This window comes from Equus caballus, chromosome 11 (assembly GCF_041296265.1).
Source record: "Equus caballus isolate H_3958 breed thoroughbred chromosome 11, TB-T2T, whole genome shotgun sequence".
Taxonomy (NCBI): domain Eukaryota; kingdom Metazoa; phylum Chordata; class Mammalia; order Perissodactyla; family Equidae; genus Equus; species Equus caballus.
In genome coordinates this window covers 11,676,929-11,703,873 of record NC_091694.1, presented here as the reverse complement: position 1 = coordinate 11,703,873, position 26,945 = coordinate 11,676,929, and the positions used below count along the sequence as shown (strand labels likewise).

The 26,945-nt window shown below is 37.5% G+C and overlaps 1 protein-coding gene and 1 pseudogene across 11 annotated transcripts in view; both read right to left on the bottom strand.

Annotated features, from left to right (window-relative positions):
- Positions 1–2,074: 2,074 nt before the first annotated feature.
- On the bottom strand, positions 2,075–3,015 carry LOC138916217 (SKA complex subunit 1-like; annotated as a pseudogene).
- A 7,550-nt stretch (positions 3,016–10,565) lies between these two features.
- The window catches only part of ABCA10 (ATP binding cassette subfamily A member 10), a 61,181-nt gene continuing 44,801 nt past the window's right edge, over positions 10,566–26,945 (bottom strand). For 5 of the 11 annotated variants that reach the window (XM_070226977.1, XM_070226982.1, XM_070226981.1 and 2 more), the window contains 14 exons: positions 24,965–25,084; positions 24,018–24,104; positions 19,681–19,772; positions 18,607–18,727; positions 17,556–17,673; positions 16,851–16,942; positions 16,414–16,592; positions 16,052–16,127; positions 15,885–15,979; positions 15,215–15,334; positions 14,883–15,023; positions 12,562–12,641; positions 11,620–11,772; positions 10,566–11,499 (listed from right to left, as the gene is read on the bottom strand). In XM_070226977.1, coding sequence (XP_070083078.1) covers positions 11,480–11,499; positions 11,620–11,772; positions 12,562–12,641; positions 14,883–15,023; positions 15,215–15,334; positions 15,885–15,979; positions 16,052–16,127; positions 16,414–16,592; positions 16,851–16,942; positions 17,556–17,673; positions 18,607–18,727; positions 19,681–19,772; positions 24,018–24,104; positions 24,965–25,084 — 1,494 coding nt within the window. In that variant the 3' untranslated portion in view covers positions 10,566–11,479. The remainder of the gene's footprint in view (positions 11,500–11,619; positions 11,773–12,561; positions 12,642–14,882; positions 15,024–15,214; positions 15,335–15,884; positions 15,980–16,051; positions 16,128–16,413; positions 16,593–16,850; positions 16,943–17,555; positions 17,674–18,606; positions 18,728–19,680; positions 19,773–24,017; positions 24,105–24,964; positions 25,085–26,945) is intronic. The other 6 variants (XM_001493969.7, XM_023652144.2, XM_014739132.3 and 3 more) reach the window with 2 other exon arrangements.

Here is a 26,945-nt window from a genome sequence, read left to right as displayed (position 1 = left end):
TTCGTCAGAGTTTGTTGTGGGGCTGAAAGTTATCTGGATTACTGTCTTTCTCATCTATTTGTCACTGGAAATCCTCCCATTTCACTTAAAAAGCAGCACTTGTGAGCTAAAATCTTGAAAATAATGCAGGCTAGAGGAGAGGCATTGACAGAATCTGTTTTTGAAGAGAGGAGAGGAAATGATGATGGGTTCAGGTCCAATTCAGTGAAAAAGTGAATGGATTAGGGAAGTGTCATGGAGTTAGAAGGCAGAACTAAGGCTCCACTTGAAGGCAGTGGTCGTTCATTTAAAGTGACACTAGTTATGATATTCATGTGTATTTTCTACCAATGTTCATCTCCCTCATACAGGTTTATCCAAGATGGGGTTTTGCCAGGCAATTATGATGAAGGGTGAGAGTGTATACATAGGAAGCATTGGTGGTGAATATAGGAAGTGGCTACTGGCTGAGGTAAGCCTCTCCCTGGAAAGGTTGAGGACTCCTAAGTGGAGAGTCTAAGTGGTAGATGCCTATTCTTTCTTGCCAACTTCATTTGGTGCACTGGCTCCCAAATTATGCTTTCAACTACATGGCAGAGAGCTTACACCAAAGTTTTATTGAGATAAAACAAAATACGTTGTCATGATTCATCTTCCAAGGAAGAAACTTTCCAAGTAAACTGGAACTGAGCAGTTTGGCAATGTATTAGAGCCAACCACAAGTTTTCCGGAATTTTAGCTGTAGTAGTAATTTAGCCATCTATTTCTTCTCCTTTTGCATGTTTTTCTCTTACAAGCTTCCATATTTTGCTTATCTGCTTTATGAAAAACATGGACAGAAACCCATTTGTGGCCAGAGGGACTAGGAACGCATATCAGGGTTATACCAGCATTACCCTAGAACAAAATCTCAGCACCAACCCTCTGTAGACCTCTCTGTAGAGTGATTCCAGCTGCCAGCATCTCGGTATTTACTCAGACCTCTAGGACAGAGCTTGAATGATCCCTGCCTGGGTTTGGCACTGCTCCAGCTCCAATCTGTTGTTTTCCCTAGTTTAGAGTCACATAATGTAGGTACAGCTGCTAGATGCCCACTCCTGTGAGCCTACCAAAAGGAGAAAAAGCAGTCCCCCCAAAAGGGGAAATTGTTGTGAGCTCAGCAAGCACTTCTAAATGTGACTAATACAGAATTCTAAACAGTATTTTTAAGATCTTCCCTGTTTCTAGAAGTAACTGTGTTTTTTTCTCTAGAGAACGTCTCTGATTATTCTACTTAAGTTCAATCTTGCTGTACTCTAATTCTCTTTATTTGGCCAATGATTTTTTCCTTTAATGGTCCATATGATAGAGGTGTAGATCGCCCAGCATGGTGGTTGGCTGTTATGGACTCTCTTGGCAACCAATTCGATCAATGTTACTTTGTGGGTTTTTTTTGCTGTGCCCATAATGTACTGTGTGGTCATCACAGTGATGATGTTAACCAGGTCACAGGTCCTGGTGAGACACTTTTTTTCCTCTGCTACAGGGATAAACCTGCCAGGCAGATGGAGCAGACATAGATAGACCAGTCTCCCCGGGTGCAGAAGAGAAACATGGCTAAATTCTTAGAATCCAAAAACCCATTTTCCATGACCACTAGTAACCTGCACACACATCTTATCATCTTTTCATCTTAGTACATTTTTATGACTATTTCATTACAGTTTGAAGTTTACAAACTGGTTTATAGTGAACGCATTTCAGGTAAGCTCTTCCTTAACGACATATAGGAAAGCAGAATAATGAGATGGATGAGCTGCCTTCAAATCTAACTTCTGGGAAGTTTGCCTGTAGACTGAAATGTCATTGAAGGAATTTAGACACTAATGACCTTTAATTCCAAAGGACGTGAGTATCCTTGGCCTTATTTATCTTCTTGACCTTTTTCTTCCATTACCACATATGTACTGATCTTACTGGGGTCTGCAGCATTGTCCACTAAACACAAAACCTAGACATGAACATTTTTTCTATTTTCATTATGTACCTAGCACAGAGGCTCATATGGTAGGTAGGTAAAATACTTGTTAAAATGAAGTAAATTTTAAAATACATATGCTTTACCAAAAAATGTTTTATTTTTATAAGAAGTAAGAAAATGAAAATGAAAAAGCTAAAGAAATTATACATATAAGGAAATTATAGCAATAGCCTCTAAACCTAAACCCTACTGTTGGTCGATTCAAAAGCTCACGAGGGCCTTAGTTTATAACATGATGGGTAAGTCCTCCCCCTCAGATCTCTGATGGCCTCTGGCAGTGTCATAAAATGTTCAGTATCGCATGAAACCTCTTGTCAACTTTCAAAGCTGTGAATTCCTTTATGTCAGCTTCCAATCTAAAATATGACCTTTGACATTCTTTGTTTCTTCATCATAAATCTGTGATGGAGATTTCTAGCCACAGAACTCACAGATTTTTTTTGGCTGATATAGGGTCTATACAGGAAAACCATTGAACTCAGTGGAACTCATAAATGGCGTTTCTTTAATATTCTCTTGTCCTTTTGGGGGCTTGTGGGTGTAAGCTCCTCCACTTTGCTTCTTCAGGGTCAAGATCTGATCTCTCAATAAAGCCCCGGGTTACTGTTACTTAAGGTAAGTGGGGAGGACTGTTTTCTTTGAAATGTTCCACATCTTCATAATCTTGAAGAGATGCACAGAGTTCCTTGAGTGGATTGTCAGTTTGTTCTCGATACTGAATTTCCAATTTCAATTTATTGAGAAATTCATTTACTACACTGATCTCATCTCCTATTTTATTTAATATAGCCTTCAAGATAGGTTCTTGGCCACAGGTTCTTAAAGACACAGGTTTTTTTTTTCAATATTACCAATCTTTTAATTAATATGAGAGCATAATTGTTCCGGATGTGAGGAGGTCATCCTTATGCCTCTTGCAGTTTAGGAGCAAAGGCCAATGTTACTTTAAAAAAAACCTTTTTCTTTTTCTTCCTTTTTTTTGGGGGGGGAGTAAGTTAACTCCTCTCTTTGCCTTCCCCTCCCTTTCTCTCTGCAAGATGAGTAACTTCAAGATCCCTCAGAAACAAAGGCCCTCTTCACTCAAATTGCTACCACAGTCTGAAGATGGCTTTAGCTGAGTAGCCAAAGTCCTTCCTAGTATGTTTTTCACTCCATGTGATCCTCAAACTGGCTCTGAGGAGGGAAAATACAACAATATGGTGGTACCCAGTAGAATGAGCATTTAGCTGAGCATTTTCTTCCTCAGACTAACCTCTCCCAGCTGTTCAGTGATAGAACAGGCTTTCCTTTAGCTTGATCCTGCTTCAGGACTTCCCCAACCAAGGAGGGAGAATATAATAAGCATTTTCAGATTCCACTTCACTTTCCACCCATCCCATTGCTCACAGATTGGAGAAGTGTGTACTGGCTCCTGGCATCTTCCTTCAATTGAGTAAATAATTGTTTGGGATGCTAACAAAGGTATTTGGGGGTTATATATCAAGAGTCTGGGAATTTTCTTAGTTCCATTTCTGCCACTTTTTGTTTTCTTTCATTTTAGTAGATAAAAGTGAGGGCTTTACGGAAATGACGCTTCACTTATTATTGCTAGCAGTCTCTAATTCCTTTCTTTCTTGGGAAGTTTCTGCTTCAGAGGAGCTAGCTGTCATAAAGTCAGGGAGCTGGCTGGAGTGTGCAGGCCAAACTCCTCGGTGAGACTTCTGTTGGACATTTAGACATGCACAGAGCCTCTGACCCAGGCATTCTGGGGATGTATTCCAAGTGATTAAGCAGATAATAACCAAAAATGTATATGCAACATTCTTAGTTGCAGTATTGTTTATAAAAGGGAAATTTAGAAAGAATTTACATATCTTTCAACTGATTGTTCAACTAAGAATTTTGGGTACACCCAAACATTAAAATAATACATAGGCATTACGAACAATGATATAAATATATAATAAACTGGGAAGGTGTGATGTTCATAGGCTGGTGTTAAATAAGACAATTACAAAACAGTAGCTATAATATCATCCTGTGTGCGTATATGATAGAAAAATTAGGTAACGAAGAGAATTTTTATATTTCAGACCTAGACAAATTGTATTATTTTTTACAGCAAACATGTATTATGTCAGAATTATTTTAAATTATATTTTTAGAAATTAAATGTGTTGAATTTGCCATTTTAACCATTTTTAAGTGTACAATTCAGTAACATTAATTATAGTCACAATATTGTGCAACCATCATCACTATCTAGTTCCAAAATTTTTCAATACCCTAAACAGGAAATGTGTAACCATTAAGCAATAACATCCCACTACCCTCTCCTCCAGCCCCTGGTAACTTCTAATCTACTTTCTGTTTCCATGAATTGGCCTATTCTAGATATTTCATATGTGTTCATATTCATATAATATTTGTGCCTAGTTTATTTCAACCAAATTTTATGTTATACAGGGGCCAGCCCGGTGGAATACTGGTTAAGCTCGCGTGCTCTGCTTCAGCAGCCCAGGGTTTGTGGCTTCAGATCCCAGGCATAGACCTAGCCGGCTCACCAAGCCACATTGTGGTGGCATCCCGCATAAAATAGAGGAAGATTGGCACAGCTGCTAGCTCAGCAACAATCTTCCTCAAGCAAAAAGAGGAAGATTGGCAACAGATCTTAGCTTAAGGCAAATCTTCCTCACACACACAGAAAATTTTTGTTATACATATATTTTACCATAATTTTCAAAAATCAAATGGATTGAGACATTGAGAATTTCTGGACAATAGAAGCCCATTCATTTTATTAGCAACCATTGGTATTTTTCACCTAATCCAGAACAATCCTGCTAGGTCTTCAAAGGCACTTGCTTCTGTATTCATCTCATCAGCATTTTGCACTGCTCTGCTTCAAGTGCGGCACATTGCAAACATTTGAAAGTCAGCAAGAGCACGTGAGGTGTGATTCCACAAAACCTATCATCTCAATGCTACCTCTCACTCTGCTTTCGGGATGGCTCCTGTGGCAATTGGTTCTCCTGCCTCTTCTGGAACAAGTCACATTTTGCATAGACCTGGTTGCTTGCCTCACCTCCTCTCCTCCTCAGCGTTCCACGGGTCACTTTTAGGCTGACTCTTTTTTCCAGCTTTATTGCAATGCAATTGACATATAACACTGATAAGTTTAAGACATACGATGTGTTGATTTGCTACATTTGCAGATTGCAAAATGATTACCACCATATCCTTAGCTAACACCTCCACCACGTCACATAATTATATTTTCTTTTTTGTGGTGAGAAAATTTAAGATTTACTCCCTTAGCAACTTGTTAAGTATAATTATGATGCTGTGCATTAGATCCCCAGAACTTGTTCATCTTAAAACTAGAAGTTTGTACCCTTTGACCAACATCTCCCCATTCCCCTCCCCCCCATCCAGCCCCTGGTGACCACCATTCTACTCTCTGTGTCTATGAGTTCAGCATTTTTAGATTCCACATATAAGGGATAGTACATATCATACAGTATGTCTTTCTCTGTCTGACTTATCATACTCAGCATAATGCCCTCAAAGTCCACCATGCTGTCACAAATGGCAGAATTTCCTTCTTCCTCATGGCTGAATAACATTCCATTGTATATACATATCTTCTTTATCCATTCATCTGCTGAAGGACACCTAGGTTGTTTCCACATCTTAGCCATTATGAATAACGCTGCGGTTAACATGGGCATGCAGATGTCTTTTCAATATCCTGTTTTCATTTCCTTTGGATATACCCAGTAGTGGATCACTGGGTCACATGGTAGTTCTATTTTTAATTTTTTGAGGAAGCTCCTACTGTTTTCTAATTTGTACCCATTTGCATTCCCACCAATAGTGCACAAGAGTTCCCTTTCCTTCACAACCTCTCCAATACGTGTGATCTCTTGTCTATGTGATGATATAGGATGACTTTTTCAGTTGGAATTCCTGAACCACAGTTAGTATAAATTCTAGCCCACCTCATGAATATAGCTCAGACTTTTCTGTTTTTCATTCAGGGTCCGGAACAGCTTCTCCAGGCAGTGAACATCGTGTATCATGTCCCCTGTCCCAGCCTGGGCAGCCTTTCTTAGAAGCTGACTTTATGCAGCAGTCATGGTTCTAAGTCATCACTTTTCATCAACTTTAGACCAGTTCTCAAACACTGACATGGGCCCATAAATCCCAGTCTCAGTCTTAGGGATTTATATCCAGGTTCAATATGATGCTGGGCCACTGCAATGCAAGCTGAAGCTCACTGCTCTGATAGTATTTAATTGGTTTGATTCTATTTTATCCAGAATTTCACCAGTGTTCAATGGGAGGAGGATCTGTGCTAAAGGACATGAACTTCATATATGGGTTAAACTCTCTATGTAGGTTTTATTGAATATGACAAGTATGATGCTTACCTGCTGCTAACTGTGAGATTCTCTCCATGCATTTTAGTTTAAATTCTTTAACAGAAGTCATCTCAGTTCATCCCCCTCTGCTCAGAGCTTTCCTTTTTTAGAGACCTTAATGGCCACTATCCCAGGCAATGAAATGAGGGTCATTGGGTTAAGATGCAGTCAATTGTATATTAGAGAATGAAAAACACAATCTTCCCTACCCAAGGAACAGCCTACGAATTTCACTTTGGGGAGTGGGTGTGGGGAAGATATCTACTCCCAGAAGGGGCTTTTGTGACGGCAGGCATCACAGATGGCATATCTGGCAGATGCCTCTCCATGATATTCATGTCTCCATGACATGTCCTCCTTCCTATTTGTGTCATTCCAATACCATTTCTGCCTAACATGATCCAGTTCTCACATGTGCCACCCCAAATCCACTTACTCCTCCCTCCACACAGATGGAGGAAACAATTTCCAATGACTACATTAGGAAGTACTGGCTTCTCAACAAATATAATATTCTACAATAATAGATCACAAATTCAACCATCACTCCCACTCAATATACAGTAATGACAATAATAATGAAAAACAACAATTCTTCTTTAAGAAAAGTAAAAGGAAATTTCCACTCCTTGATTTCAAGAGCAGGCTAGAATGAGATAATATCATATATTAATTGCTATCTGGTCCAGAAAATGTGTTGCCTCTGTTATGTGTACATAGATATGGATTGTATATATGTGTAATCAAGTTGGAAACAGTGGTTCCCCTAAGGTGGGAAAGCAGGTGATCAAAGGGAACTTTAGTTTTAAATATAATGTCCAATGATTTTGGTCTATGAAGCATTTCCTATCCCTGATCACCATACCTATTTTGCTGCTTTAGTTTAATGGCTGTCACCTGAGGAGTTGCCCTCCCTCCCCAAGGGGGCATCTGGCATTATCTAGAGATGTTTTTTGTTGTCTCAATTAGGAGTTGCTACAGGCATTTAGTGAGTAGAAGCTAGGGATACTCTAAACATCCTATGATCCACAGCACAGCTCCCCACAACAAAGAATTATCCAGCTCAAAATGTCAATAGTGCCCGTTGTGAGACACTCTGATCTTGTTTATCTATATGAGCACACCCTCGAAGCTTTGATTACACAACGCCCAGCATTTCAGATCATCTCACAGCCTTCTTGTACACTATGATCCCCCAGGGATTTTTTTTGTATGAGTCTTTCTTCTAGGTTGTAATGGCTTGATCAGAGAAAAAGGTGATAGTTTTAGGGCGTGCTTCATATTTGTGACGGATTATCATAATCAGTCAAAAAGAGGAGCTTAGTAAAGACTAATCCCTTCTGGGGCTGGCCCAGTGGTGCAGTGGTTAAGTTCACACACTCCACTTCGGCAGCCTGGGGTTCGCAGGTTCAGATCCCAGGCATGGACCTATACATCGCTCATCAAGCCATGCTTTGGAGGCATCCCATGAACAAAGGAGAGGAAGATTGGCATAGATATTAGCTCAGGGACTGTCTTCCTGACCAAACAAACAAAAAGCAACTAATGCCTTCCACTTTCCACAGATGTTCCCATACCTGTCATACAGGGAATTGCTTTGAGCAAAAAAAAATGCAGCAAGGTTCTCTGATTTCTTCTGATGCAACTGTTTGGCAATGGACACTGTCAGCTGTCAGATAGAAGCACTTCCTCTAACACAAGTCTTTTGTTGCTTTGAGGAGGACATTCTGGACTTTAACTGTAAATTTCCTACTTCTGTAAATTAAATCATCCAGCTCTTCTCTGTTTTCTTCCCTACACCCTTAAAATTGTTGCTTTGCAACTGTTGCCCATAACCTCATTTTTGGCCACATGGTATGACCACCAAGAAAACACAGTTTTGGAATAAGTGGAACATTCTCAATACTTTCCAGCCAAGATGTCTTAACTAATTGCAAAATCTCCACAGTCTTGGTCATTTCCTATTTCACAAATCTCTATCCCTGGTAGTAAATTCTCTGTTCCTTGAATTTCTCCAGTTGCAAGAAATAGACTCACATGTGCTAATTCAGGTAATGAGGGGCTTGTAATTCCAAGCATATCCAAGAATAAGAACAGGACTGAAAGAGACAGCTTGAAGGTCATTACGGATTCGAGATAGCCACAGGAATCTTCATAACCAGAGATTATGAAATGTCAATAGAGTAATCCACCAATGATAGAGACTCAGCTTCTTGCTCTTCTTTGCTTATCATTATATATAGTCTCGCTTCTTCCTCCAATTAACTGGCTACAGTGCCCACTGCTTGATACATCTTTTCACAACCTACTCCTTCTGCCTTCTTAAAGCTTTTGTTTACTTCTAGCTTTAATTTTCCCCATGGCCTATATTGTCCTTCCTGCCTCATTGCCTGCCTCTGTGCATCTTTTTAGCTTCCTCTGTATTTTCCAGTTCAGTTTCCAGAAGGCCAAAGCTTGTGATTTGTTTTATCTCTTCCATCTGAACCAAATCTTCTACAACCAACAACACATAGGCTGAATGTACTATGGTCTTGTACCTATGATAAAAATTATGGTCAACCTTACATTAAGAACAGCTTGGGTTTTTATCCCTCAGGAGGGCAGTTTCTGATGAAGCAGTTATGAAGATTTCATGAAAAGAATGCATAGAGACAGGTCATGATGCCATTGGAGCCCTGAAGAAGCCAACTTTGTGTGGGAGCAAAATCTGTGAGTAAGCATATGACCAGCGGAAGAGAAAGTGCCTTTCAGAGAAGAGAGTGGAGAAGTCAGCCATAGTAGGAACAGTAGCAGCGCACAAAGTGCATAAAGACAAGGAGAGACCCAAAGAGGGGCATCAAGGTAGCAATCCAAGATATTCTGCTGCTCAGATTCCTAGAAATGCATGGCTGCAGTTCATCCTTCAAGTGGAGACAATGACTGAGTAAACCCTAAAGCGGTCTCTGTTTTTGGATCCTTGTTTCTTTTCTAACCATGGGCACCCTCACTCTAAAAGCTCCATACTTGTGCTAGCCTGATTTGAATGTCTATTCCTTGCAGCCAAAAAAACTAACAGATGCCATGTGGTTAGTAAATGGGCAATTCTTAGTTATCTAATGGCTGATAAAAACACAATAAAAGTGCATCAGGGACAAAGAACATAATTATCCAGGCAACAGGAGTTGATTTAACAGTGACTGGCTGTCATTGGTTGTGGGCCCTCTGCTAGGTAGGAGAAGAAGGAACAAGACCTGTCCAAGGACACCAGGCTCCAAAGCCCCTCACTCTCAGTTTCAGTCAGGGCAGTTCTTTCTACTCCACCTCCTTTCCTGAGGTAGATCAGCCCAAGACTTAGTTTCTCTGTCCTTTCCTGAGGATATGGGAAGGGCTCAGTAATCTCACTATTCACTTGGCACCTAATTTCTGACCCAAGATGGAGAGGTGAACATATAAAGTTCTTAAGTTCATAAATCAAATAATCCCAATCTGAATAATGGCGTATTAACTATAATTTTGTCTTAACCATAACTTTGGGTTTTCTGTAGATTTTCTTCCTCCCTCATAGAGCCCTTCCCCTAATATCCCACCACCTCACCTATGCCTCGACTTGCATTAATTAATTTCTATTAATGTGGAATTAATTGTAAATGTTAGATATTTTAATTTCTTTTATGTTCATTAATATTCCTATTACATAACTTTGTCCAGTATTTCAAGCACGACTAAGGAGAACGTCTCAGTTGTTTGTATCTTCAAAGGTATCCTCTGTTTATGAGAAAACAAACAATGTATATGAAATGATGTTTAGCCTCACTTCACATGAAATATATGTCAAATTTTTATACATATTTTAAGGATTCCGACAAGTTAGGAGGACTTGCCCTTTTACAAGTTACTTGTGGAAATAGTTGTTTCTGGGTAAGAGGCCAACCCCTACCTATAAGTCAATGTCAAGGTGGAGGTAAGGGAACTGACACAAACCACAGACCAGATAAGAGTTTAACAGATGAGAGAAGTCAGAGTCAGGGATGAGCCTGAGATTGAAATGTCCTGTGGGGGTTTTCAGAAGCTTAGGATGGGCACTGAATTTTTTTACAGGTCAGGGAACAAAGTTACCTAGATCTCATAGAGCAGAGAGCCATCAGTTGATATCTAAACTACTTACCCTAAGACTACAATAAAGAGAAGTTCATCACAGCTTTATTTATAAGAATTAAACTTGCATACAGCCAAAATGTCGGACAATAGTAAGAAGGTTAAGTAAAAACCATGATAGTACATCAAAGGGATGCAATGCAGTGGTTACATAATAAAAAAGTGCCATATTGACAAGGGAAATGGTCATGAACTGTGAAGTGAAAAAGTACAAAAATATGCTCACTGATGTCACATTTGAAAAAGTACTCATAAAAAGCACATTGAATATAGGTAGGCCAAAATATCTACTGTGGTACTTTATTACAGATTCCTATTATCTTCATCCACATAATTTCTATGTATCCTAAAATTAGCATAAATTTATTTTATAATAAGAATATATCATCGTTTAAAAGCCATACTATATAATTCACCCATCAGATTGTTAGATCTTCTTATAGTCAATGTCACATCAAATTGATACTTAATAATGCTTAAAAATAGCTGATTTCATTAAAGTAGAGGTTAAAAAAACCTAAAATGTTTTATCTGTAAAATGTGCTTAGCATTCAGCCTTAGTGATATAATAAAAAGCTAGTCTAACATTATGTGATTTTTGAATTAATATTAAGCCCAAAATAGACCTATATTAGTGACTAATTTACATTTGATTATGTTAATTTTGTCTAGTAACTTTGCCTATCTTCGCCTCTCCCCTCCATTTTAAAATTTAAAAAGCCATTGAAAACCTTAATCATCATTGAATGCTTAACTACTGAATATTTTGTTTTGTTAACTGCAGCAATATGAAAGATCCTTCTAGAATTATGGAAACGAACAATGTAGTAAGCCCTAAAATCTAACGTTAAGAGGTTCAGGGTTTTAAGGCTCTTCCTGTGGGAGGAGCTTCCATCTAACTGTTGCATCAACTTCATCATCCAAATTTCCCAGCTCCAGCTCTTTAGAGAGTTCTAAGAATACCTAAGTAGGAGAAAATAAATAAGGAAACAAAAGTGTCAGGGTCTTTCTGAGAGAAGGATGCACATGGAGATTCACACGAAGCTTATCTGGATGATGCTCTCTGGTCTAAAGAAAACTCACCTGTTCCAAGGTAGCCTGAGAGAGGCTGTAATCTTCCAGATCGAAGGTCTGTTTCACTGCATTTAGAGGGACTGACATTAATGGCTTCCATGTTTTTCACCAAAACTGCTTTCAAAGTATGCAACACAAACAGCCCCTTCAAATCCTGAGATACTTTAAGATACAGGCCAAGTCATTGAATTTTCTTGAAGGATAAATTAAAGCAGTGTGCTGATATGACTAATCAAAAGACAGCAATGGACGGACGTATGAATTACCAGGAAACTTTTTCTTTAAAGAGCTCCTTGTGACTTATTTCAGTATTTCATCTTTTGATTATTACTGAAGTATGTCGTGGACTCCAAATCAACTGTCAAATATTGCTTTATTCTGTATTTGTCAATCTATGGATGAGTACACTCCATGGTGGTTTCCTTCTAATGAATCCCACATTTTCACAGGTCAAGGCCTCATAAATACCCAGTGTGAGCTCTAGTCAGTGTTTCTGAAACTAGCTCAGATCCTCCTCCCCAATCCTGACTTGTCACATCTCACCCTTATGTGTTTTTCTTCTCTGAGCTTCACTGGGGCCTCCAATCATTGGCTCCATAGTCTTGCTCCTTATATCTCTGACTTTGATAAATATGCAGATGCTAGAAGCTCGGCTTGGTGTTCTTTGGGAAAACATGCTGATAATTACCCTCCAACGCCATGCAATGGAACCAGGACAGAATGTTCTGACTTACTTGCAGCTGGGTGTCCTTGCTAGAAGCGGAAGAATCAAGTGGAGTAAGCCTAAGTCTAGGGCCACCACTCCATTCTCTTCAGGATTTTTAAGACTCTTCCAGTAGAAATTTTCCAAGTTTTTAATTATTACGTAATAATTCTACTTGAAATGATATAGCATGCATTCCACATGAAAACATGTACAATACACACAGTCTTAAAAATGTCTAAACTTACCTGCCTCTAATTTGAAAAAGGCCTGGGATAGAGGGTGCACATTTTCCACAGGTAATTTATACGCCATCATGGAGGAATACCTGGGAGGAGGAAAGAGTGAGATGTGCTGCGTTTCAGTGTTACAGTATTGACAAGGAATTGACAGGCAAAATAACAACAGAATTTTTCAAAGCTTTCTTTAAATAAAAAGGTCAATAGTTTAATTTGATAGAGCATGAATCTGAGCCAAATAACTTATCTTTAGTCATAGAAATTTGATAACAAAAATCTGGTTGCTCCTAATTTAATGTTCAGGATAAATTCTGAAAAATACCTGTAATAATCTTTCATACTCAGCCTATGCTGTCTTTCTGACTGTGCTATATTTCTTGCTCTCAAAAGCCAATCCTTCATCACGCTCCCTGGAACCTTTTAGTCAAATTTTCCCCTCTACATTTACTTTTCAATTTCTCCTATAAGAATTAACACCTGTTGAACTCTCTTCTATTAAAGACAATTCTTTCTTGATTTCCAGGTCCTTTCTCCCCAAATAAATTCATTCATGACTTCCATGTTGCACAGTTCAATGAACACCCTTTAGTCCTTATTTTTTAGACTTCTAAAAAGCATTAAGTAAACCCTCCTTAAACATACACGCACACAGACACTCTCTCTCTCTCTCAGCTTTTGAGACACTTTTATGATTTTCTTTCTAACTCTCTAGACCTGCTCTGTTTAATACGCTAGCTACTAGCTACATGTGGCTATTTAAATTTACTTTAACTAAAATAAATAAAATTTAAAATTCAATTCCTTGGTCACACTAGCCACATTTGAAGTGCTCAGTAGCCACATGGGGGTATTGGCTGCCATATTGGACAGCATAGATATGGGACATTTCCATCATCACAGAAATTCTATTGGACAGTGCAGTTCTAGACACTCCTTAGTATTTGTCATTATGGCTGTTGCTGTGGGGGTGGTAGTTTCTCCCACCAGCTTTTCTCTTCAATCCAGTCTCAACACCAAGAGTTCCTGGGGTCCATCCTAGACCCCCTCCCCTTGCTGTCCCCCTTGTTGACCTCAGTCATTCTCCTGGCTTAATGGTCTTATGTATAGCAAAAATGCCCCACTTTGTTTATTGCCAGACCAGATCTCTCAGTTACCTTTCATTTTCTTCTGAACCACAGCCTATATCTCTATATTTTGGCAACTCCACTTGGATATCTCTCTACATTTCAACTCCATGAGCTTTCTTTCCATCCTTTGCATGTATAAAGTTCATTCTTGACTTAAGTTCTTTATACATGCTGTTTCCTCAAAAGAGTGGCTCTTATTGCATTCTTCAGCTGGTGAAACCCTGCTCAGTCTTAAAGTCCTACCTTAATGTCATGTCCTCTTCTATTCATATCTTTATTTCCTTAATATCTTGCCCCCAAAACATTGGAAGCACTATATAAACCCTGTCTACTTATTGACTACTCAACGTAGTCTCTGGCACATAGTAGGTGCTGAATAAAAACTATTTTAAAAACTGAATAGAAGTAGTACATAAGAAAACTCTGGGGCTGGCCCACTGGCACGGCAGTTAAGTTCACACAGTCCGCTTCTCGGCGGCCCAGGGTTCGCCGGTTCAGATCCTGGGTGTGGACATGGCACCGCTTGGCAAAAGCCATGCTGTGGTAGGTGTCCCACATATAAAGTAGAGGAAGATGGGCATGGACGTTAGCTCAGGGCCAGTCTTCCTCAGCAAAAAGAGGATTGGCAGCAGTTAGCGCAGGGCTAATCTTCCTCAAAATAAAAGAAAAAAAAAAAGAAAACCCTGTACATCTTTCAGTTAAATTCATCCTCATTCCACTATTCACATGGGTTTGGTTAACCTTGCTTGTAAACTATAGCTGACCACATACAACTTTAAGAGAACCATAGCAATTAATTTAGAATACAGTCAATCTTTCTGAAGCATGTGACTCTTTAATGGAGCTCATGATGCAATTTTATATTAGGTAAAATGCTATTGGTTGACAGAATTTTCACTATTTAAAAAAACATTAAATTGATGGTTTAGTTCATCTGTACTTTGTTCCTAACCTCTAAGTTATTCCACCATTTACACACACACACACAGTCCATTCACCTTTTCTGAGGTGTGAAACACTCACTGAAAATGACTTTTGAATTGCTGTCTTTTTTTCCTACACATCCTAGTGACCTCTAAACAACTTGTTCTGTAATAAACAAGCCTGCTCAGCCTTTCTCTCCCTGTCCAGACTAATACAAGACTAAGTGATGTGTGCTGGAAAACCCTCATACTTGTCACCCAAGCCAACAACCTCCTTTACCTTTCCTGCCGAGCGGCCTGTGGAAAAAGCTTCAGAATCTCTGCGTGGAGAGGTTCCACCTGAGTGAGTTCCTTCATTTTTACTTCTAGTAAATAATCTTTACCAAACTTGCTTTTCAGATGTTGAATGGAACCAATACACCTAGCCCAGGGAAGAGAAAGAAGAGTTGAAAGAACAAATACTTGTCTCTTAATTTCTTCCTCAATTGCAAATGCAGAGGAAGGCGCTGGATCATAGATCAAGGAGCTGAAGAGCATCGGCTGTTCACAGTGAACCAAAATTCTCTCTTCAAGAACTTGGGGGTCAAGTGCTGGCTCTCGACAGGCTCCCACCTCAGCTTTCCAGAAACCATGATGGCCACACGGTCACACACCGCCTCAGCCTCTGCCATGTAATGGGTGGTCAGGAGGGCGCCCCTCTCCGTGTTTTTAACAATGGTCCGAATTGCCTGCCTAAAGATAAAGGAAGGAATTGTTTGCACTTAGAAAGTAATTTGCAAAAATAGATGAATGGGAATAAGTATGAAGTCTACACAGAAAATTTTACATTAGGTTATAAGAAAAAATCTTTGCTCTAGAGAGAAAATATAAACATTGTACCACATTATGTAATTATATTACCACATTAATAGTCTTCACAGAGTGAAAAGCAGAAGATTGGGAAATAGTAAAATAATGTTTCTTTTTAAAAAAGTTGAAATATAGAGAAATATCACATAGTAAGATTTTCAATAACTGAAAAATAAAATAGAAGAAGGAGGCAGGGGGAAGGGAAGAGAAAAAATCCAATCAAATATATTCAAGAGTCCACTTGATTCTTAAGATGTCTATTTTTCCTTCCTTGAGGAATTCTGAATACTCTTGAGTTTCACAGAACTGAACAATAGAGGATGTGAGCCTCAAAGGTTAATGGAGCAAATGTGAAAAAAAAAAAAAAAAAAAGGAAAAACAATTAACTGTAGCATCACACTATTGACTCAGACACTTAAACGACTCCCCTCACCACATTTGCTGCTGCCCCTCGGGGTCCATCCCGGTGGACGGCTCGTCCAGAACCACCACTGATGGGTTTCCCAGGATGCTCAGCGCGAAGCACAGCTGGAACGAGAGGAACAGCGCGTGTGGCACCCATCGCGGGGTGCGCAGAGTAACACTGAGCCCCGCCCCTACCTTCCTCTTTATTCCCTCCGACAAGGCCTTCACGAGGAGATTCAGCTGGTCTTGCAGCTTGAGCGCGTCCACCAATCTGACAAAAAACACTGCGATTATACATGAGGCACACATGTCCCTACCTAAAACGATATAGAAAACCCCAGCCCTACCAATCTGAAAATAGCACACTTAGGGACCATTAACATTGTCACCAACCAACACTAAATCCTATGATTTAGTTCTTACTCAGATTTTCAATCATTTTATTTGCACGAAAGTTTAAAGACGTCGTTTAGGATCTCCTTTCCATATTGCGTGAAGAAATGACAAATTCTTCCCTTCCTCCAGCTACAAAGTATGAGGGAGGCTTTTCTCTGTACCTTAAAATACTTAGAGCGGCATCCTCTTTGTCCAGTCCTTTCACTGCCGCATACAACTCCAGGTGTTCTTTCACTGTAAGACTGGGCCACAATGGGTTCTCCTGAGGACAGTACCCCAAAAACTTGACAAGGTCATCTCCCTGTGGGCTTGGTGATGCTCTGCAGCCTTGTAAAACCACCTGCATAGGACAATGAATTTCAAATCCACTGCCAGCTTTTGCTCCTATCCTCCATCTACTTCTAAAGGAGATAAAAGTGGCCATTAACATGCAATATTTTTTGAGTACGAAACAGATTTTTTACAAATTCTTTCATCTATTTATTCATTTTCTAAAAAAATCATTGGATTTACTGATAGGAATAATATAAGGATGTCATTGATATTTAAAATGAGATTTCTCCTGGCAATGAGCTTGGTTCCGTCACGTGTCACATACCACTCCTGCGGTGGGCTCTGTGTCCCCGGTTATCATTTTAATAGAAGTACTTTTACCAGCTCCATTGTGTCCCAGTAGTCCCAAAACTTCACCTGGGAGAAAGAGTCACCATCAATGTTTGTACTTTATTTATTTATTTGTTTGTTTGTTTGTTTGTTTGTTTTGAGGAAGATTAGCCCTGAACTAACTGCTGCCAATCCTCTTTTCGCTGAGGAAGACTGGCCCTGAGCTAACATCCATGCCCATCTTCCTCTACTTTATATGTGGGATGCTGATCACAGCATGCGGGCCAAGTGTTGCCATGTCCGCACCCGGGATCCGAACCGGCGAACCCCGGGCCGCCAAGCAGCAAATATTTGTACTTTAAATGTTGGCTAACCTAAAGTTGCTTAGCTTAGAAACATTTTGAAACAAAATAACATTTTCAAACAGCACATTCATAATTTTCTATATTACAATGTTAATGGAAAGACTGGATTTACAGTAGAATAATTTGGTCTTCCTGATCCAAGATCAGGTTTCTTGCCATTTGAATTGGGACAGGATTTTGAAGTAGAAAGTTTTCTCTGCTGACAGGTCAAATATTTTTTTAATTACATGTTAACCAAGATACATGAATAGTCTCAAAGAATGGAAAATTATCGCCTTCATTGTCCTAAACCTAGAGAATAAGGAACACTCTAATAAAGGGAACATTAGCCAAACCTTTGTTAACACAGAAGGAAACATTCCTAATGGCTATTTTCTTCTTTCTTCTTGAAAAGCAACTTTTCTTTTTCTCTTTATATTCCTTGTGTAAACAACTTGCCATTATGACTGGTTTCTGGAAAGCATAATGAAGCAAGATTTTCTTGTTAAATTTCAGATATTTTATGCACTTGTGTTTTAGCTTTCATTCCCTAGTCTGCGAATCTGATCAGATTTTGTGCCATTGGTAAGTCAGCCTCTTTTTTCAAATAAAATGCCAAAACATATGCTCATTTATGAAGACTCCTTTATCAACTACTGGTAAAACTAATTCATAATCAAATATATTCCTTTGCATTATGCTGAACATCCACCTTGTCCTTTGCACTAATTTCCTTTTTTTTTTTTTTTTTAAAGATTGGCACCTGGGCTAACAACTGTTGCCAATATTTTTTTTTCTGCTTTATCTCCCCAAACCCCCCCCGTACACAGCTGCAATCTTTGTTGCAGATCCTTCTAGTTGTGGGATGTGGGACACCGCCTCAACGTGGCCTGATGAGCAGTGCCATGTCCGCGCCCTGGATCTGAACCCTGGGCAGCCACAGCAGAGCGCGCGAACTTAACCACTCAGCCTCGGGGCTGGCCCCCACTAATTTCATTTCTCTTCATTTTTTATTGATTTTCATATAATTTAAACTCACTTGCTCCTTTTCATATGCTATTTACAATTATTAATATTACAATTTCAATATAATGCAAAATGAAATTGACACTCTTGCAAAAGATGTGGGATTTTGTCAAAGTAGCTAAAAATATCAGAGAACTTCTTGAATTGCACTGATGAGTGAAGAACTAGCAGATTAAGACCCACAAAAAACTGAAGAAGAGAAAATGAAGAGAGTGATGACAGAATAAATACTTCAAAAGGTAATGATTTGAATAAGACCTCAAAGAGAAGTACTACAGAAACAAAAGCCGGTTTTCAAACTGGAAACTGACAGCTCAACAGCTCTACAGGACCAGCTAACCATCTCGGTATTTCGTGAAAGGTCTAGTCTCTTGTGTTCACCTCATCCAAGTTTGGAGTAGTGCAGGCCTTTGCTGTTCTCACTCTTTCAATTTGAACATCTTCATCTTCTTCTTCTGGCTCTTCTGGATTTGGATGACTTTCCCTACTTCTTGGACAGATTCTACAGAAAAAATAAAATAACAGAAAAATGCAATTCTAGGTGTACAACAACTGTTAAGAGAATGTAAGCCTCTATCATTAAATTATTATCCTCTGCTTTAAAAGAATATAAAATGATTAATTTACTACCTACGAGATTCCTCTTAACAGTAATAACCCCTCCAGTAGTCAAGTCCCTTGAAAGTTTCTTTGACAATTTCTTCTCTTTAAAAGCTTTGTCCCATCTGTCTTCTAGCTCTCCACATTCTCTCAAATATAGACTTATCAGTCTTTTTAGTCTGTTGCCATCCAAATCACTATCACATTACATCATAAATGATCACCATAACTGGTTTCTTTTGCCTTTTCAAAACACTTCACACACTTATACTGAAAATTTTTTGTTGTTGTTGTTTTTCTTTTTAGGAAGATTAGCCCTGAGCTAACTGCTGCCAATCCTCCTCTTTTTGCTGAGGAAGACTGGCCCTGAGCTAACATCATGCCCATCTTCCTCTACTTTATATGTGGGACACCTACCACAGCATGGCATGCCAAGCAGTGCCATGTCGCGCATCCAGGATCCAAACCGGCGCACCCTGGGCGGCCGAAGCGGAACATGCGCACTTAACCACTGCGCCACCGGGCAGGCCCTGAACACCAATTTTTTATTGTGTCTTATACTCAGGGACCTATCCTTGCCATAAGCAGGAGAAAAACAAGGTTCGGTGCTTAACCACTGCTTATAGAGATGAACAGGACAAAACTCAGTGCGTGTAAAATCAGTAAGACTGATGATTTAGAAACTGTGTCTCCCTGCATTCAACCTAATCCTGTTTTGTTTTGTTTCAGAATAACGCTGTCTAATGGGCCTAACCGAGAGTTAGATAGGAAATCTGTCCTAATAAATGGATGTTAATTGTACTGCCATAAACATTAAATATTTAAGTTACATTCAGAAGTTAACGTTCTCCCCACCTGAAAACTGGATCTTTCCTCATTGGTTCTTTTCCATACTTCATTTCCAGACACCTTATAACAAAAAGGAAAATGACACTCTGAAGGTATGGCTAAAAGCAAAGAAAGATAATTAGAATTAGCATCATCATGGGATTCAAACTCAGCAGGTAATATTTGCCTTTTGTCATAGATGACTTGACCATTTTCTTATAAAAGTGACAAAATCTTATAAAATGCTTCTCACATGGAGATTGTTCAAACCAACCCTCCCCCTGAAGAAAACTAAAAATTCTGGATTAAATTTTTTTTTTAATTTTAAAGCATAGAAAGTCAGACAAGATAGTAAGGACTTTTGAAGTGACAGCAGGAGGAAGGCTTAGCATCAAAGCAACTCTTTTCCTGGAGTTACTCTCCAAGCCCCGAACCTCTCAAACTTCAATTTTCACATCAGGAGCAGAAGACAGAAGTTTTCTCCAAGGAAAGAGTAGAACAGGCAATCCTTTCTCTAATAAAGCATGGACCTGAAAGGGTTATAGCCTTAGTGAAGGATGAAAAGAACACCCAGGAGATTTCTAAGATAGTTGCCTTGGGTGATGACCACGGGGAGTGAAGGTGGAGATGGAAGCCAGCCTTTGCAGAGATTTGTAGCCCAAATTCACATCACCTGAATGGTCCAAAGAACCTCATGCCTAGCATGTGATTTAAAGCAATGTCAGACTAGTAGCATCCCTAAGAACTTGGCAGAAGCAAAGAAAGTGAAATAGATACCCCAGAAACAGACCCTACATATATGGGCATTTTATATATGAACAGATGTAGCTCTGAATATCAAGGGGAAGAGTACAGACTTTGCCATAAGTAGTACTGGGACAATTGGGTCTCCTTAAAGACAAAAATAAATAGGACCCTTACTTCACAACACAGAAAAAAAGTCAATTTTAGATGATTAGAGACATAAATATGTAAGGAAAATAGAAATCTTTCAGAATACAATATAAAAGAATATTTTCATGACCTCAAGGAGGGAAAGTTTTCTTAAACATGAAATATGAAATAAAATTCATTAATTATCTTAATAAATATAGTAAAAAAATCTTTGACTCTTCTGAATGCACACAGCCTTTGATAAAATTCAAGATTCATTCTTGATAAATACTAAAAGCAAAAAACAGAAGACTAAAAACTCTAGTAAACTAGGAATTGAGAGATTTAAGATAAATAGTTGATATTTTAAACAGTTAATATAATACTAATGGTAAACACTAAGAACGTCTCAGTAAAATCATAAACAATGTAAGGATGCCTGCTAGCAACAGTATCAGTTGATATTGTTTTAGAGATTCAAGGCAGTATCATGAGGCAAGAATATATAAGGCAGTATATGTTTTCAAATATATATGTAATTATTTAAAGATAATGTTGTTTAACTAGAAAATACAAGATCAGTATCTGAAAACAGATTGGAAATAAGAAGAAAATTCAGTAAACAAACACAAGACAACTACACAAAAATCCTATATTCCAATAAGAACTAATTAGAATGTACAGTGAAAAAACTTTAATGGCTAAAGGTATAAATAAATAAATGTGCACAAGAATAAACTTAACCAAAAATGTATAAAAGTGAAATAAAATAAAAATATAAAGTAAAAGTATTATAGCATATAAAATGTCTTAAATGCAGAAAAATATTTAAAAATCAATATTTTGAACTCATAAATTCTGCTGTAATGAATCAGACATTTAAAACAATGTCTGCAAAAATCTACATGCCACTTTCTGACACTTAACTACTCAATTCTATGTGAAAACAGAAAATTTTTGACAAATAAGAATGAGGAGGGGGTACTTATCATTTTAAATTAAGCAAAATATACAAAGCTACAGTAATTAAAACAATGTAGTCCTGGCATTGATATAAACAAATGGATCAGTGGGGTAAAGAGAATATAAACAGAATTAGATCCATACACATAAGTAAATACAATACTGATAAAGATGTTATTTCATTTTAGACAGCATAAAATGGAGTATTCAAAAATGCATTGAGATAACTAAATGCCCATTTTTGGAGAAATTATATTAAAATTGCTAGTCTCTAGCATGTAACAAACCATAAAAATTATCCAGAGAATTACATATTTAAGTATATTTTAAAAACAGCAAAACATCACGAAACAGGAAAGAGTGAACCACACTTAGGTAAAAAAATCAGTCAATAGAAATTGTCTCCACATATTAGCAGATTTTGGATTTAGCAGTTAAAGACAAAAAAGAAATTACTGTAAGTAGGTCCACTGAACCAAAGAAAATAATGTTTAAAAAATTAAAGTATGACTCATCAAAGACAGACTTTCCATAATTGAACTGAAAAGCAGAGAAAAAAGATGAAAGATAAATCAGCAAACCGTTAAAGAACTGGGGGACATCAAACACACCAATACACATGTAACAGGAGTCCCAGAATAACAGGAGAGAGAGAAAGGGCAGAAAAAATATTTGAAGAAATAAATGGCCAAATACTTCTAAAACTTGATGAAAAACAGTCTACACATCTGAGAAGCTCAACAAACCTTAAGTAGGAGAAATACAAAAACATCCACACCTAGACAGATTATAGTCAAACTGTTGAAAGACAAAGAGACAATCTTGAAAGCAGTAAGAGAAAAAAAGAACTCATCACTTAGAAAAGAGTATGAACACAATTAATGGCTGGCTTCTCTCCAGAAACAATGGAATCCAGAAGAAACCGGAATGACATATTCAAAGAGCTTTCAAAAGCTGGAAAAAATCTAAGCATTCTATAGCCACTAAAACTATCCTTCAATGTTAAAAGTGAAATAAAAGCATCCTCAGACTGTATTGTTCCAAATTGAAATACAAGCATCCTCAGACTGTATTGTTCCAAATTGACTTAGGTGGCCATCATTATACTGTGAGAGAGAAAGAGAATAAAGGAATACACCATGTACAAAACTTATATCTGCAAATAGAACAATGGATAGAATAGAGACCCCAGAAATAAACCCTCACATATGTTATCAGACAACCTTCAACAAGGGTGCCAAGACCACTCAACAGGGAATGGACAGTCTCTTCAACTACTGGAGTTGGGAAAACTGGATATCCACAAGCAAAAGAATGAAGTTCGACCTTTATCTTACACTATGTACAAAAATTAACTCAAGATGGATTAAAGTTCTAAACATAAGCTCCAAAATTATAAAACTCTTAGAAAAATTACTTAACGCTATTGAACTATGCACTTAAAAATGGTTATGATGGTAAATTTTATGTTATGTATTTTTTTATCACAATTTAAAAAATCTGAAATGAAACTTACATCTGAAGCAAACCTGCAGTTGTTTTTACAACCACACATAACTAACTAAAAACAGGTAGACAAAGAGCCACGAAGCGTATGGTAGGAAGTCACGCAAGCCACTTCTAGGCCTGACCTTTAATATCCTGTGCAATGGTTTAACCTCTTCCCCTTCAGAGACAACTGTGGAGATTAAGAGTTTCAGATGACATAGCTACAAAATGGAAGAGGGCCACATAACCCGCACTGAACTTTATGTGAGTGAAAAATAAATCTTCATTGTCTTAAGGCTTGGAGGTTCCAGGCTTTGTTTGTGGTGTTAGCCAGAGTTGCACATTTTAATGAATATATACCCCAAACAATTGTATAATTTTAGTATTTATTAATGGTCAGTTAAAAATTAGTGTATATGGAGCATCTCCGCATTTATTGACAAAATAAGAACATATATTCAATATACAAAGATCTATGTGAAAATGTATATAATTTTATAAATTTATAAAAATTTAGCAAATTTTTCTCCTTTGATAATCTGCTGTTCTGCCATTAAGAGAAAAAAGGAGCCTGTAAGCCATTGTGTTTCCCCCTTCTGCCTCAGTTACCATAATGCACAGAAATAACATTTGTACTTTGTGTCAGTATCTTTTCCCAGTATAAAACTCCACATAATTTTCCCCACTCTTCTTCATTATTCAAATTAACTTACTTTTTATCCACATTCAAATTATTTTTAGTCACACATCTGTGATATTTCTTATAAACCACCTCAAACTGTCTTTAGATACATATATCACATCAAGCAGGTATATCATAATAATTGCAATCAAGTCTTTAGAATTTCCAGTATATATTAGACTATCGATGACTCTATATAGAAAAATATCTTTAGGTTTTACTGCCACTATATTTGAAAGCAGAATATAGTAAGAGTGGGTATTTTTAGGATATTTAAATTTCCCAGTCTTTGAATAAGATCAAGTATATCACACAGCTATGAATCCTATGCAGTATATGTTCAGAAAATTTTTCTTACTATTAAGATTGTTAAGAGAATGGTTTCATTAACATCATCTATTCCAATGTCCAGACTTTCAGAGCTTCTCATATTTATAAAGGACAGCTGTTGAAGATAAACAAGAGTTAAATGAAAGTTGCTCTCCTTTGTGAATATAAAAGTTATACATTAAATATGCATACATTGTACTTGATGTTCCATGGGGCACCTGGGAATATGCCATGAATTGGGATAAGACTTGTTCTCTGATACCAAAGTCTGTGGATGAGCTGACATCCTTCCTTGGTGATAATCTCCAGCACTTTTTGTTTTCCAATTCTATGTAGTAGGGACTTACAAGTTTCCTTTTAGTGGGAGTGACAAAGTACGGAACTGCTTGGTAGGTGAGGTTTATCAACAGTTCCCCCAAACTCTCAGTAGTGCCTGGTTTCTCCCAGAAGCACTTAGTAGCATCACGCTCTCCTTTCCCTACCAACCACACACTCCAAAAGCAATTTATTGACCCTAAGTGGTACGCAAAGAGCACAATATGTCACATCTTCCATGCAGTCCTATATTTTAGGAAAAGATAGACTTAAGCACAATAAGAACTTCAGATATTTATCAAAATTGAAATGGAAAACTTTTACCTTATGGTAAGACTGATTCTCCCCAAGAGAGTGTGTTTTGTAACAATGGAAAAGTTCAGGTCCTCTCTCATAACCCCCTCTTGGAACTCATAAACAAGCTTGTGCTTCCTACTGCATTTCTAAATAGATTTACCCACTTTCCTATGGGTATGAATACTAGTTTCAATGAATTTGACAACTTTCAACTTTATACAGTTTTAAAATCTTATTTTCATGACTTATCAGCATTGAATAATTTCTGAATTTTACAAAATGTACCTGTTCCAACATTGGGTAAAGATGTTATTAATGGGCTACATGATCAAGGCCAGTGACACAGTAGGAAATATTGCTTACCTCTATCAAAAACGTGAAAAATCCACTTAAAGTGTACAAAGGTATTAAAATCATGCATAAAATTAACTTGAAACGTTCAAAGTGAGTTGATACCAGGATGATGAATACAAATATTGAGATCTAGAAGAAAAAAATCCAGAGGTATTATAATTTTCTCGGTTATATTTAACATTTTAAGATATTCTCTATGAATAATCTGTTGTCCTGGGAAATATTCTCATTTTCAATTTTCACCTCATATACACCAATATTGTTAGGGTTTCCTCTTTAGGAAGCATCAAACTATCTTTACAGCTGAAACATAGGAATACAATAAGGTCTGACGTGCATATCTGAGAGAATTGTACTACCTAGTATGGATAGAAGCAACAATAAAAGAAGGAGATGTAACATTATTTACTTTGTTTACTACCATAAGTCCTCAGATGATTTCAGCACCAGGATACAGCTAAGAATTAACAGATGATATGACTTGATGATATGATAATATCAGTTAACTGATATTAACTGATTAACTTAAAAGGTAAAAAGACAAAATAAATTTTGAGCTGGGTATTTATTGCCATATTTAAGCAATAGGAGAAATATGAGAATTACCCATTTTGATATCTGAGGTAGGACTATTGAAAGGTTTAAAACATCCCCAGAGGAAAATAATATGGATCTAGCACTGTACAGGGCAGCGAGTATCCCCGCTCAGACTGTGTCAGTAGTTTCCTAAGTGGATTCCCCACCTCCAGTTCTCCTTCCATTACAAATCCATGTGACATTCCAAACAGTATATATTTTTATTTGAATAGGAATCACTTTATTTTATATATTTCACTGAAGGTAAGCCTCTCAATTGCAGAGACTTTGTCTTGTTCAAGCCAGGTGTCAGGTATGTGCCAGCGGAGTACCATAAATATTAATTAATTAATTAATATTGGAAAAGGTAAAGAATAAGAATTTCTATTTTTATGTTTTTATTCCTCAAATAATTTAAAAAGATGCATTTGAGAGTCCAATTTATGCAAAATATTTTGTTAAATGGAATTGTAGTCACTGTAGTTACAGGAATAACAAGAGGAAGAGAAAGAGAAAGAAGAGGATAGAAACTCCTGTTGAGCATTTACTATTTACCAAGTACTTTGATGAGAAATTTACCAGTGCTGTGATAATCAACACTCTTTAACAAACTCAATCCTAACCCAGATCAAGGATTCACACCTGGGGTTGTCGGACTCCAGCAGCCAAGTTCTTAACCATCATACTTTTATAAGAAGCTATTGTATGAGTCAACTCTCCATACATCAAGCCAATGTGTAATGTGTTGGGTACCAAGAACTTACACATATGAAATAGATAATAGTACAAAAAGGATATAAATACTGTTTCTTCCACAAGCACAAGAAACATTTTTCTGAAGGAGAAAACTATATAAATTGAAATAATATGAGGGCTCATCAGCTTATTTTATAACTTTGCATCAGAATCTCCTCGAAGATTTACTGGCCATAGCATTTATAATTATCAAAGGATTGCTTTAACAAAATATGTAGCAATATATCTTAAGTTTTACAGAAAACTGAAGTTAAATTTTCTACGTCTAACAAGGCAATGAAAGAACTTATCTTTGACCATCCTACTGGCTTCTTATTTCCTTTTTTCTTTTATTATCTTCCTGCACAAATTAGCCCATCTATCTTGTCTCATCAGAAAAATAAAAAGAATCTTTCCATTAACTCTTCCTTCTGGCAAGCAACAACAGTTTTTCTAAGGAGTAGTAAAACACTTCCTGTTTCTACTTCCCCATTCTATATTTACTCTTCCATATGCTATAAACTAGATTCTACATTCACTGCTTTATAAAACTATAGTGTTAAAAGTTAGGTATGGATTCCTGTATGTAGAAATAGGGAGGACTAGATAACCTAAGGACCTTACCCAAACCAAACAATTAAATTTGGGAAAGTTATCAAATGTCCTTTAAATGCACTAC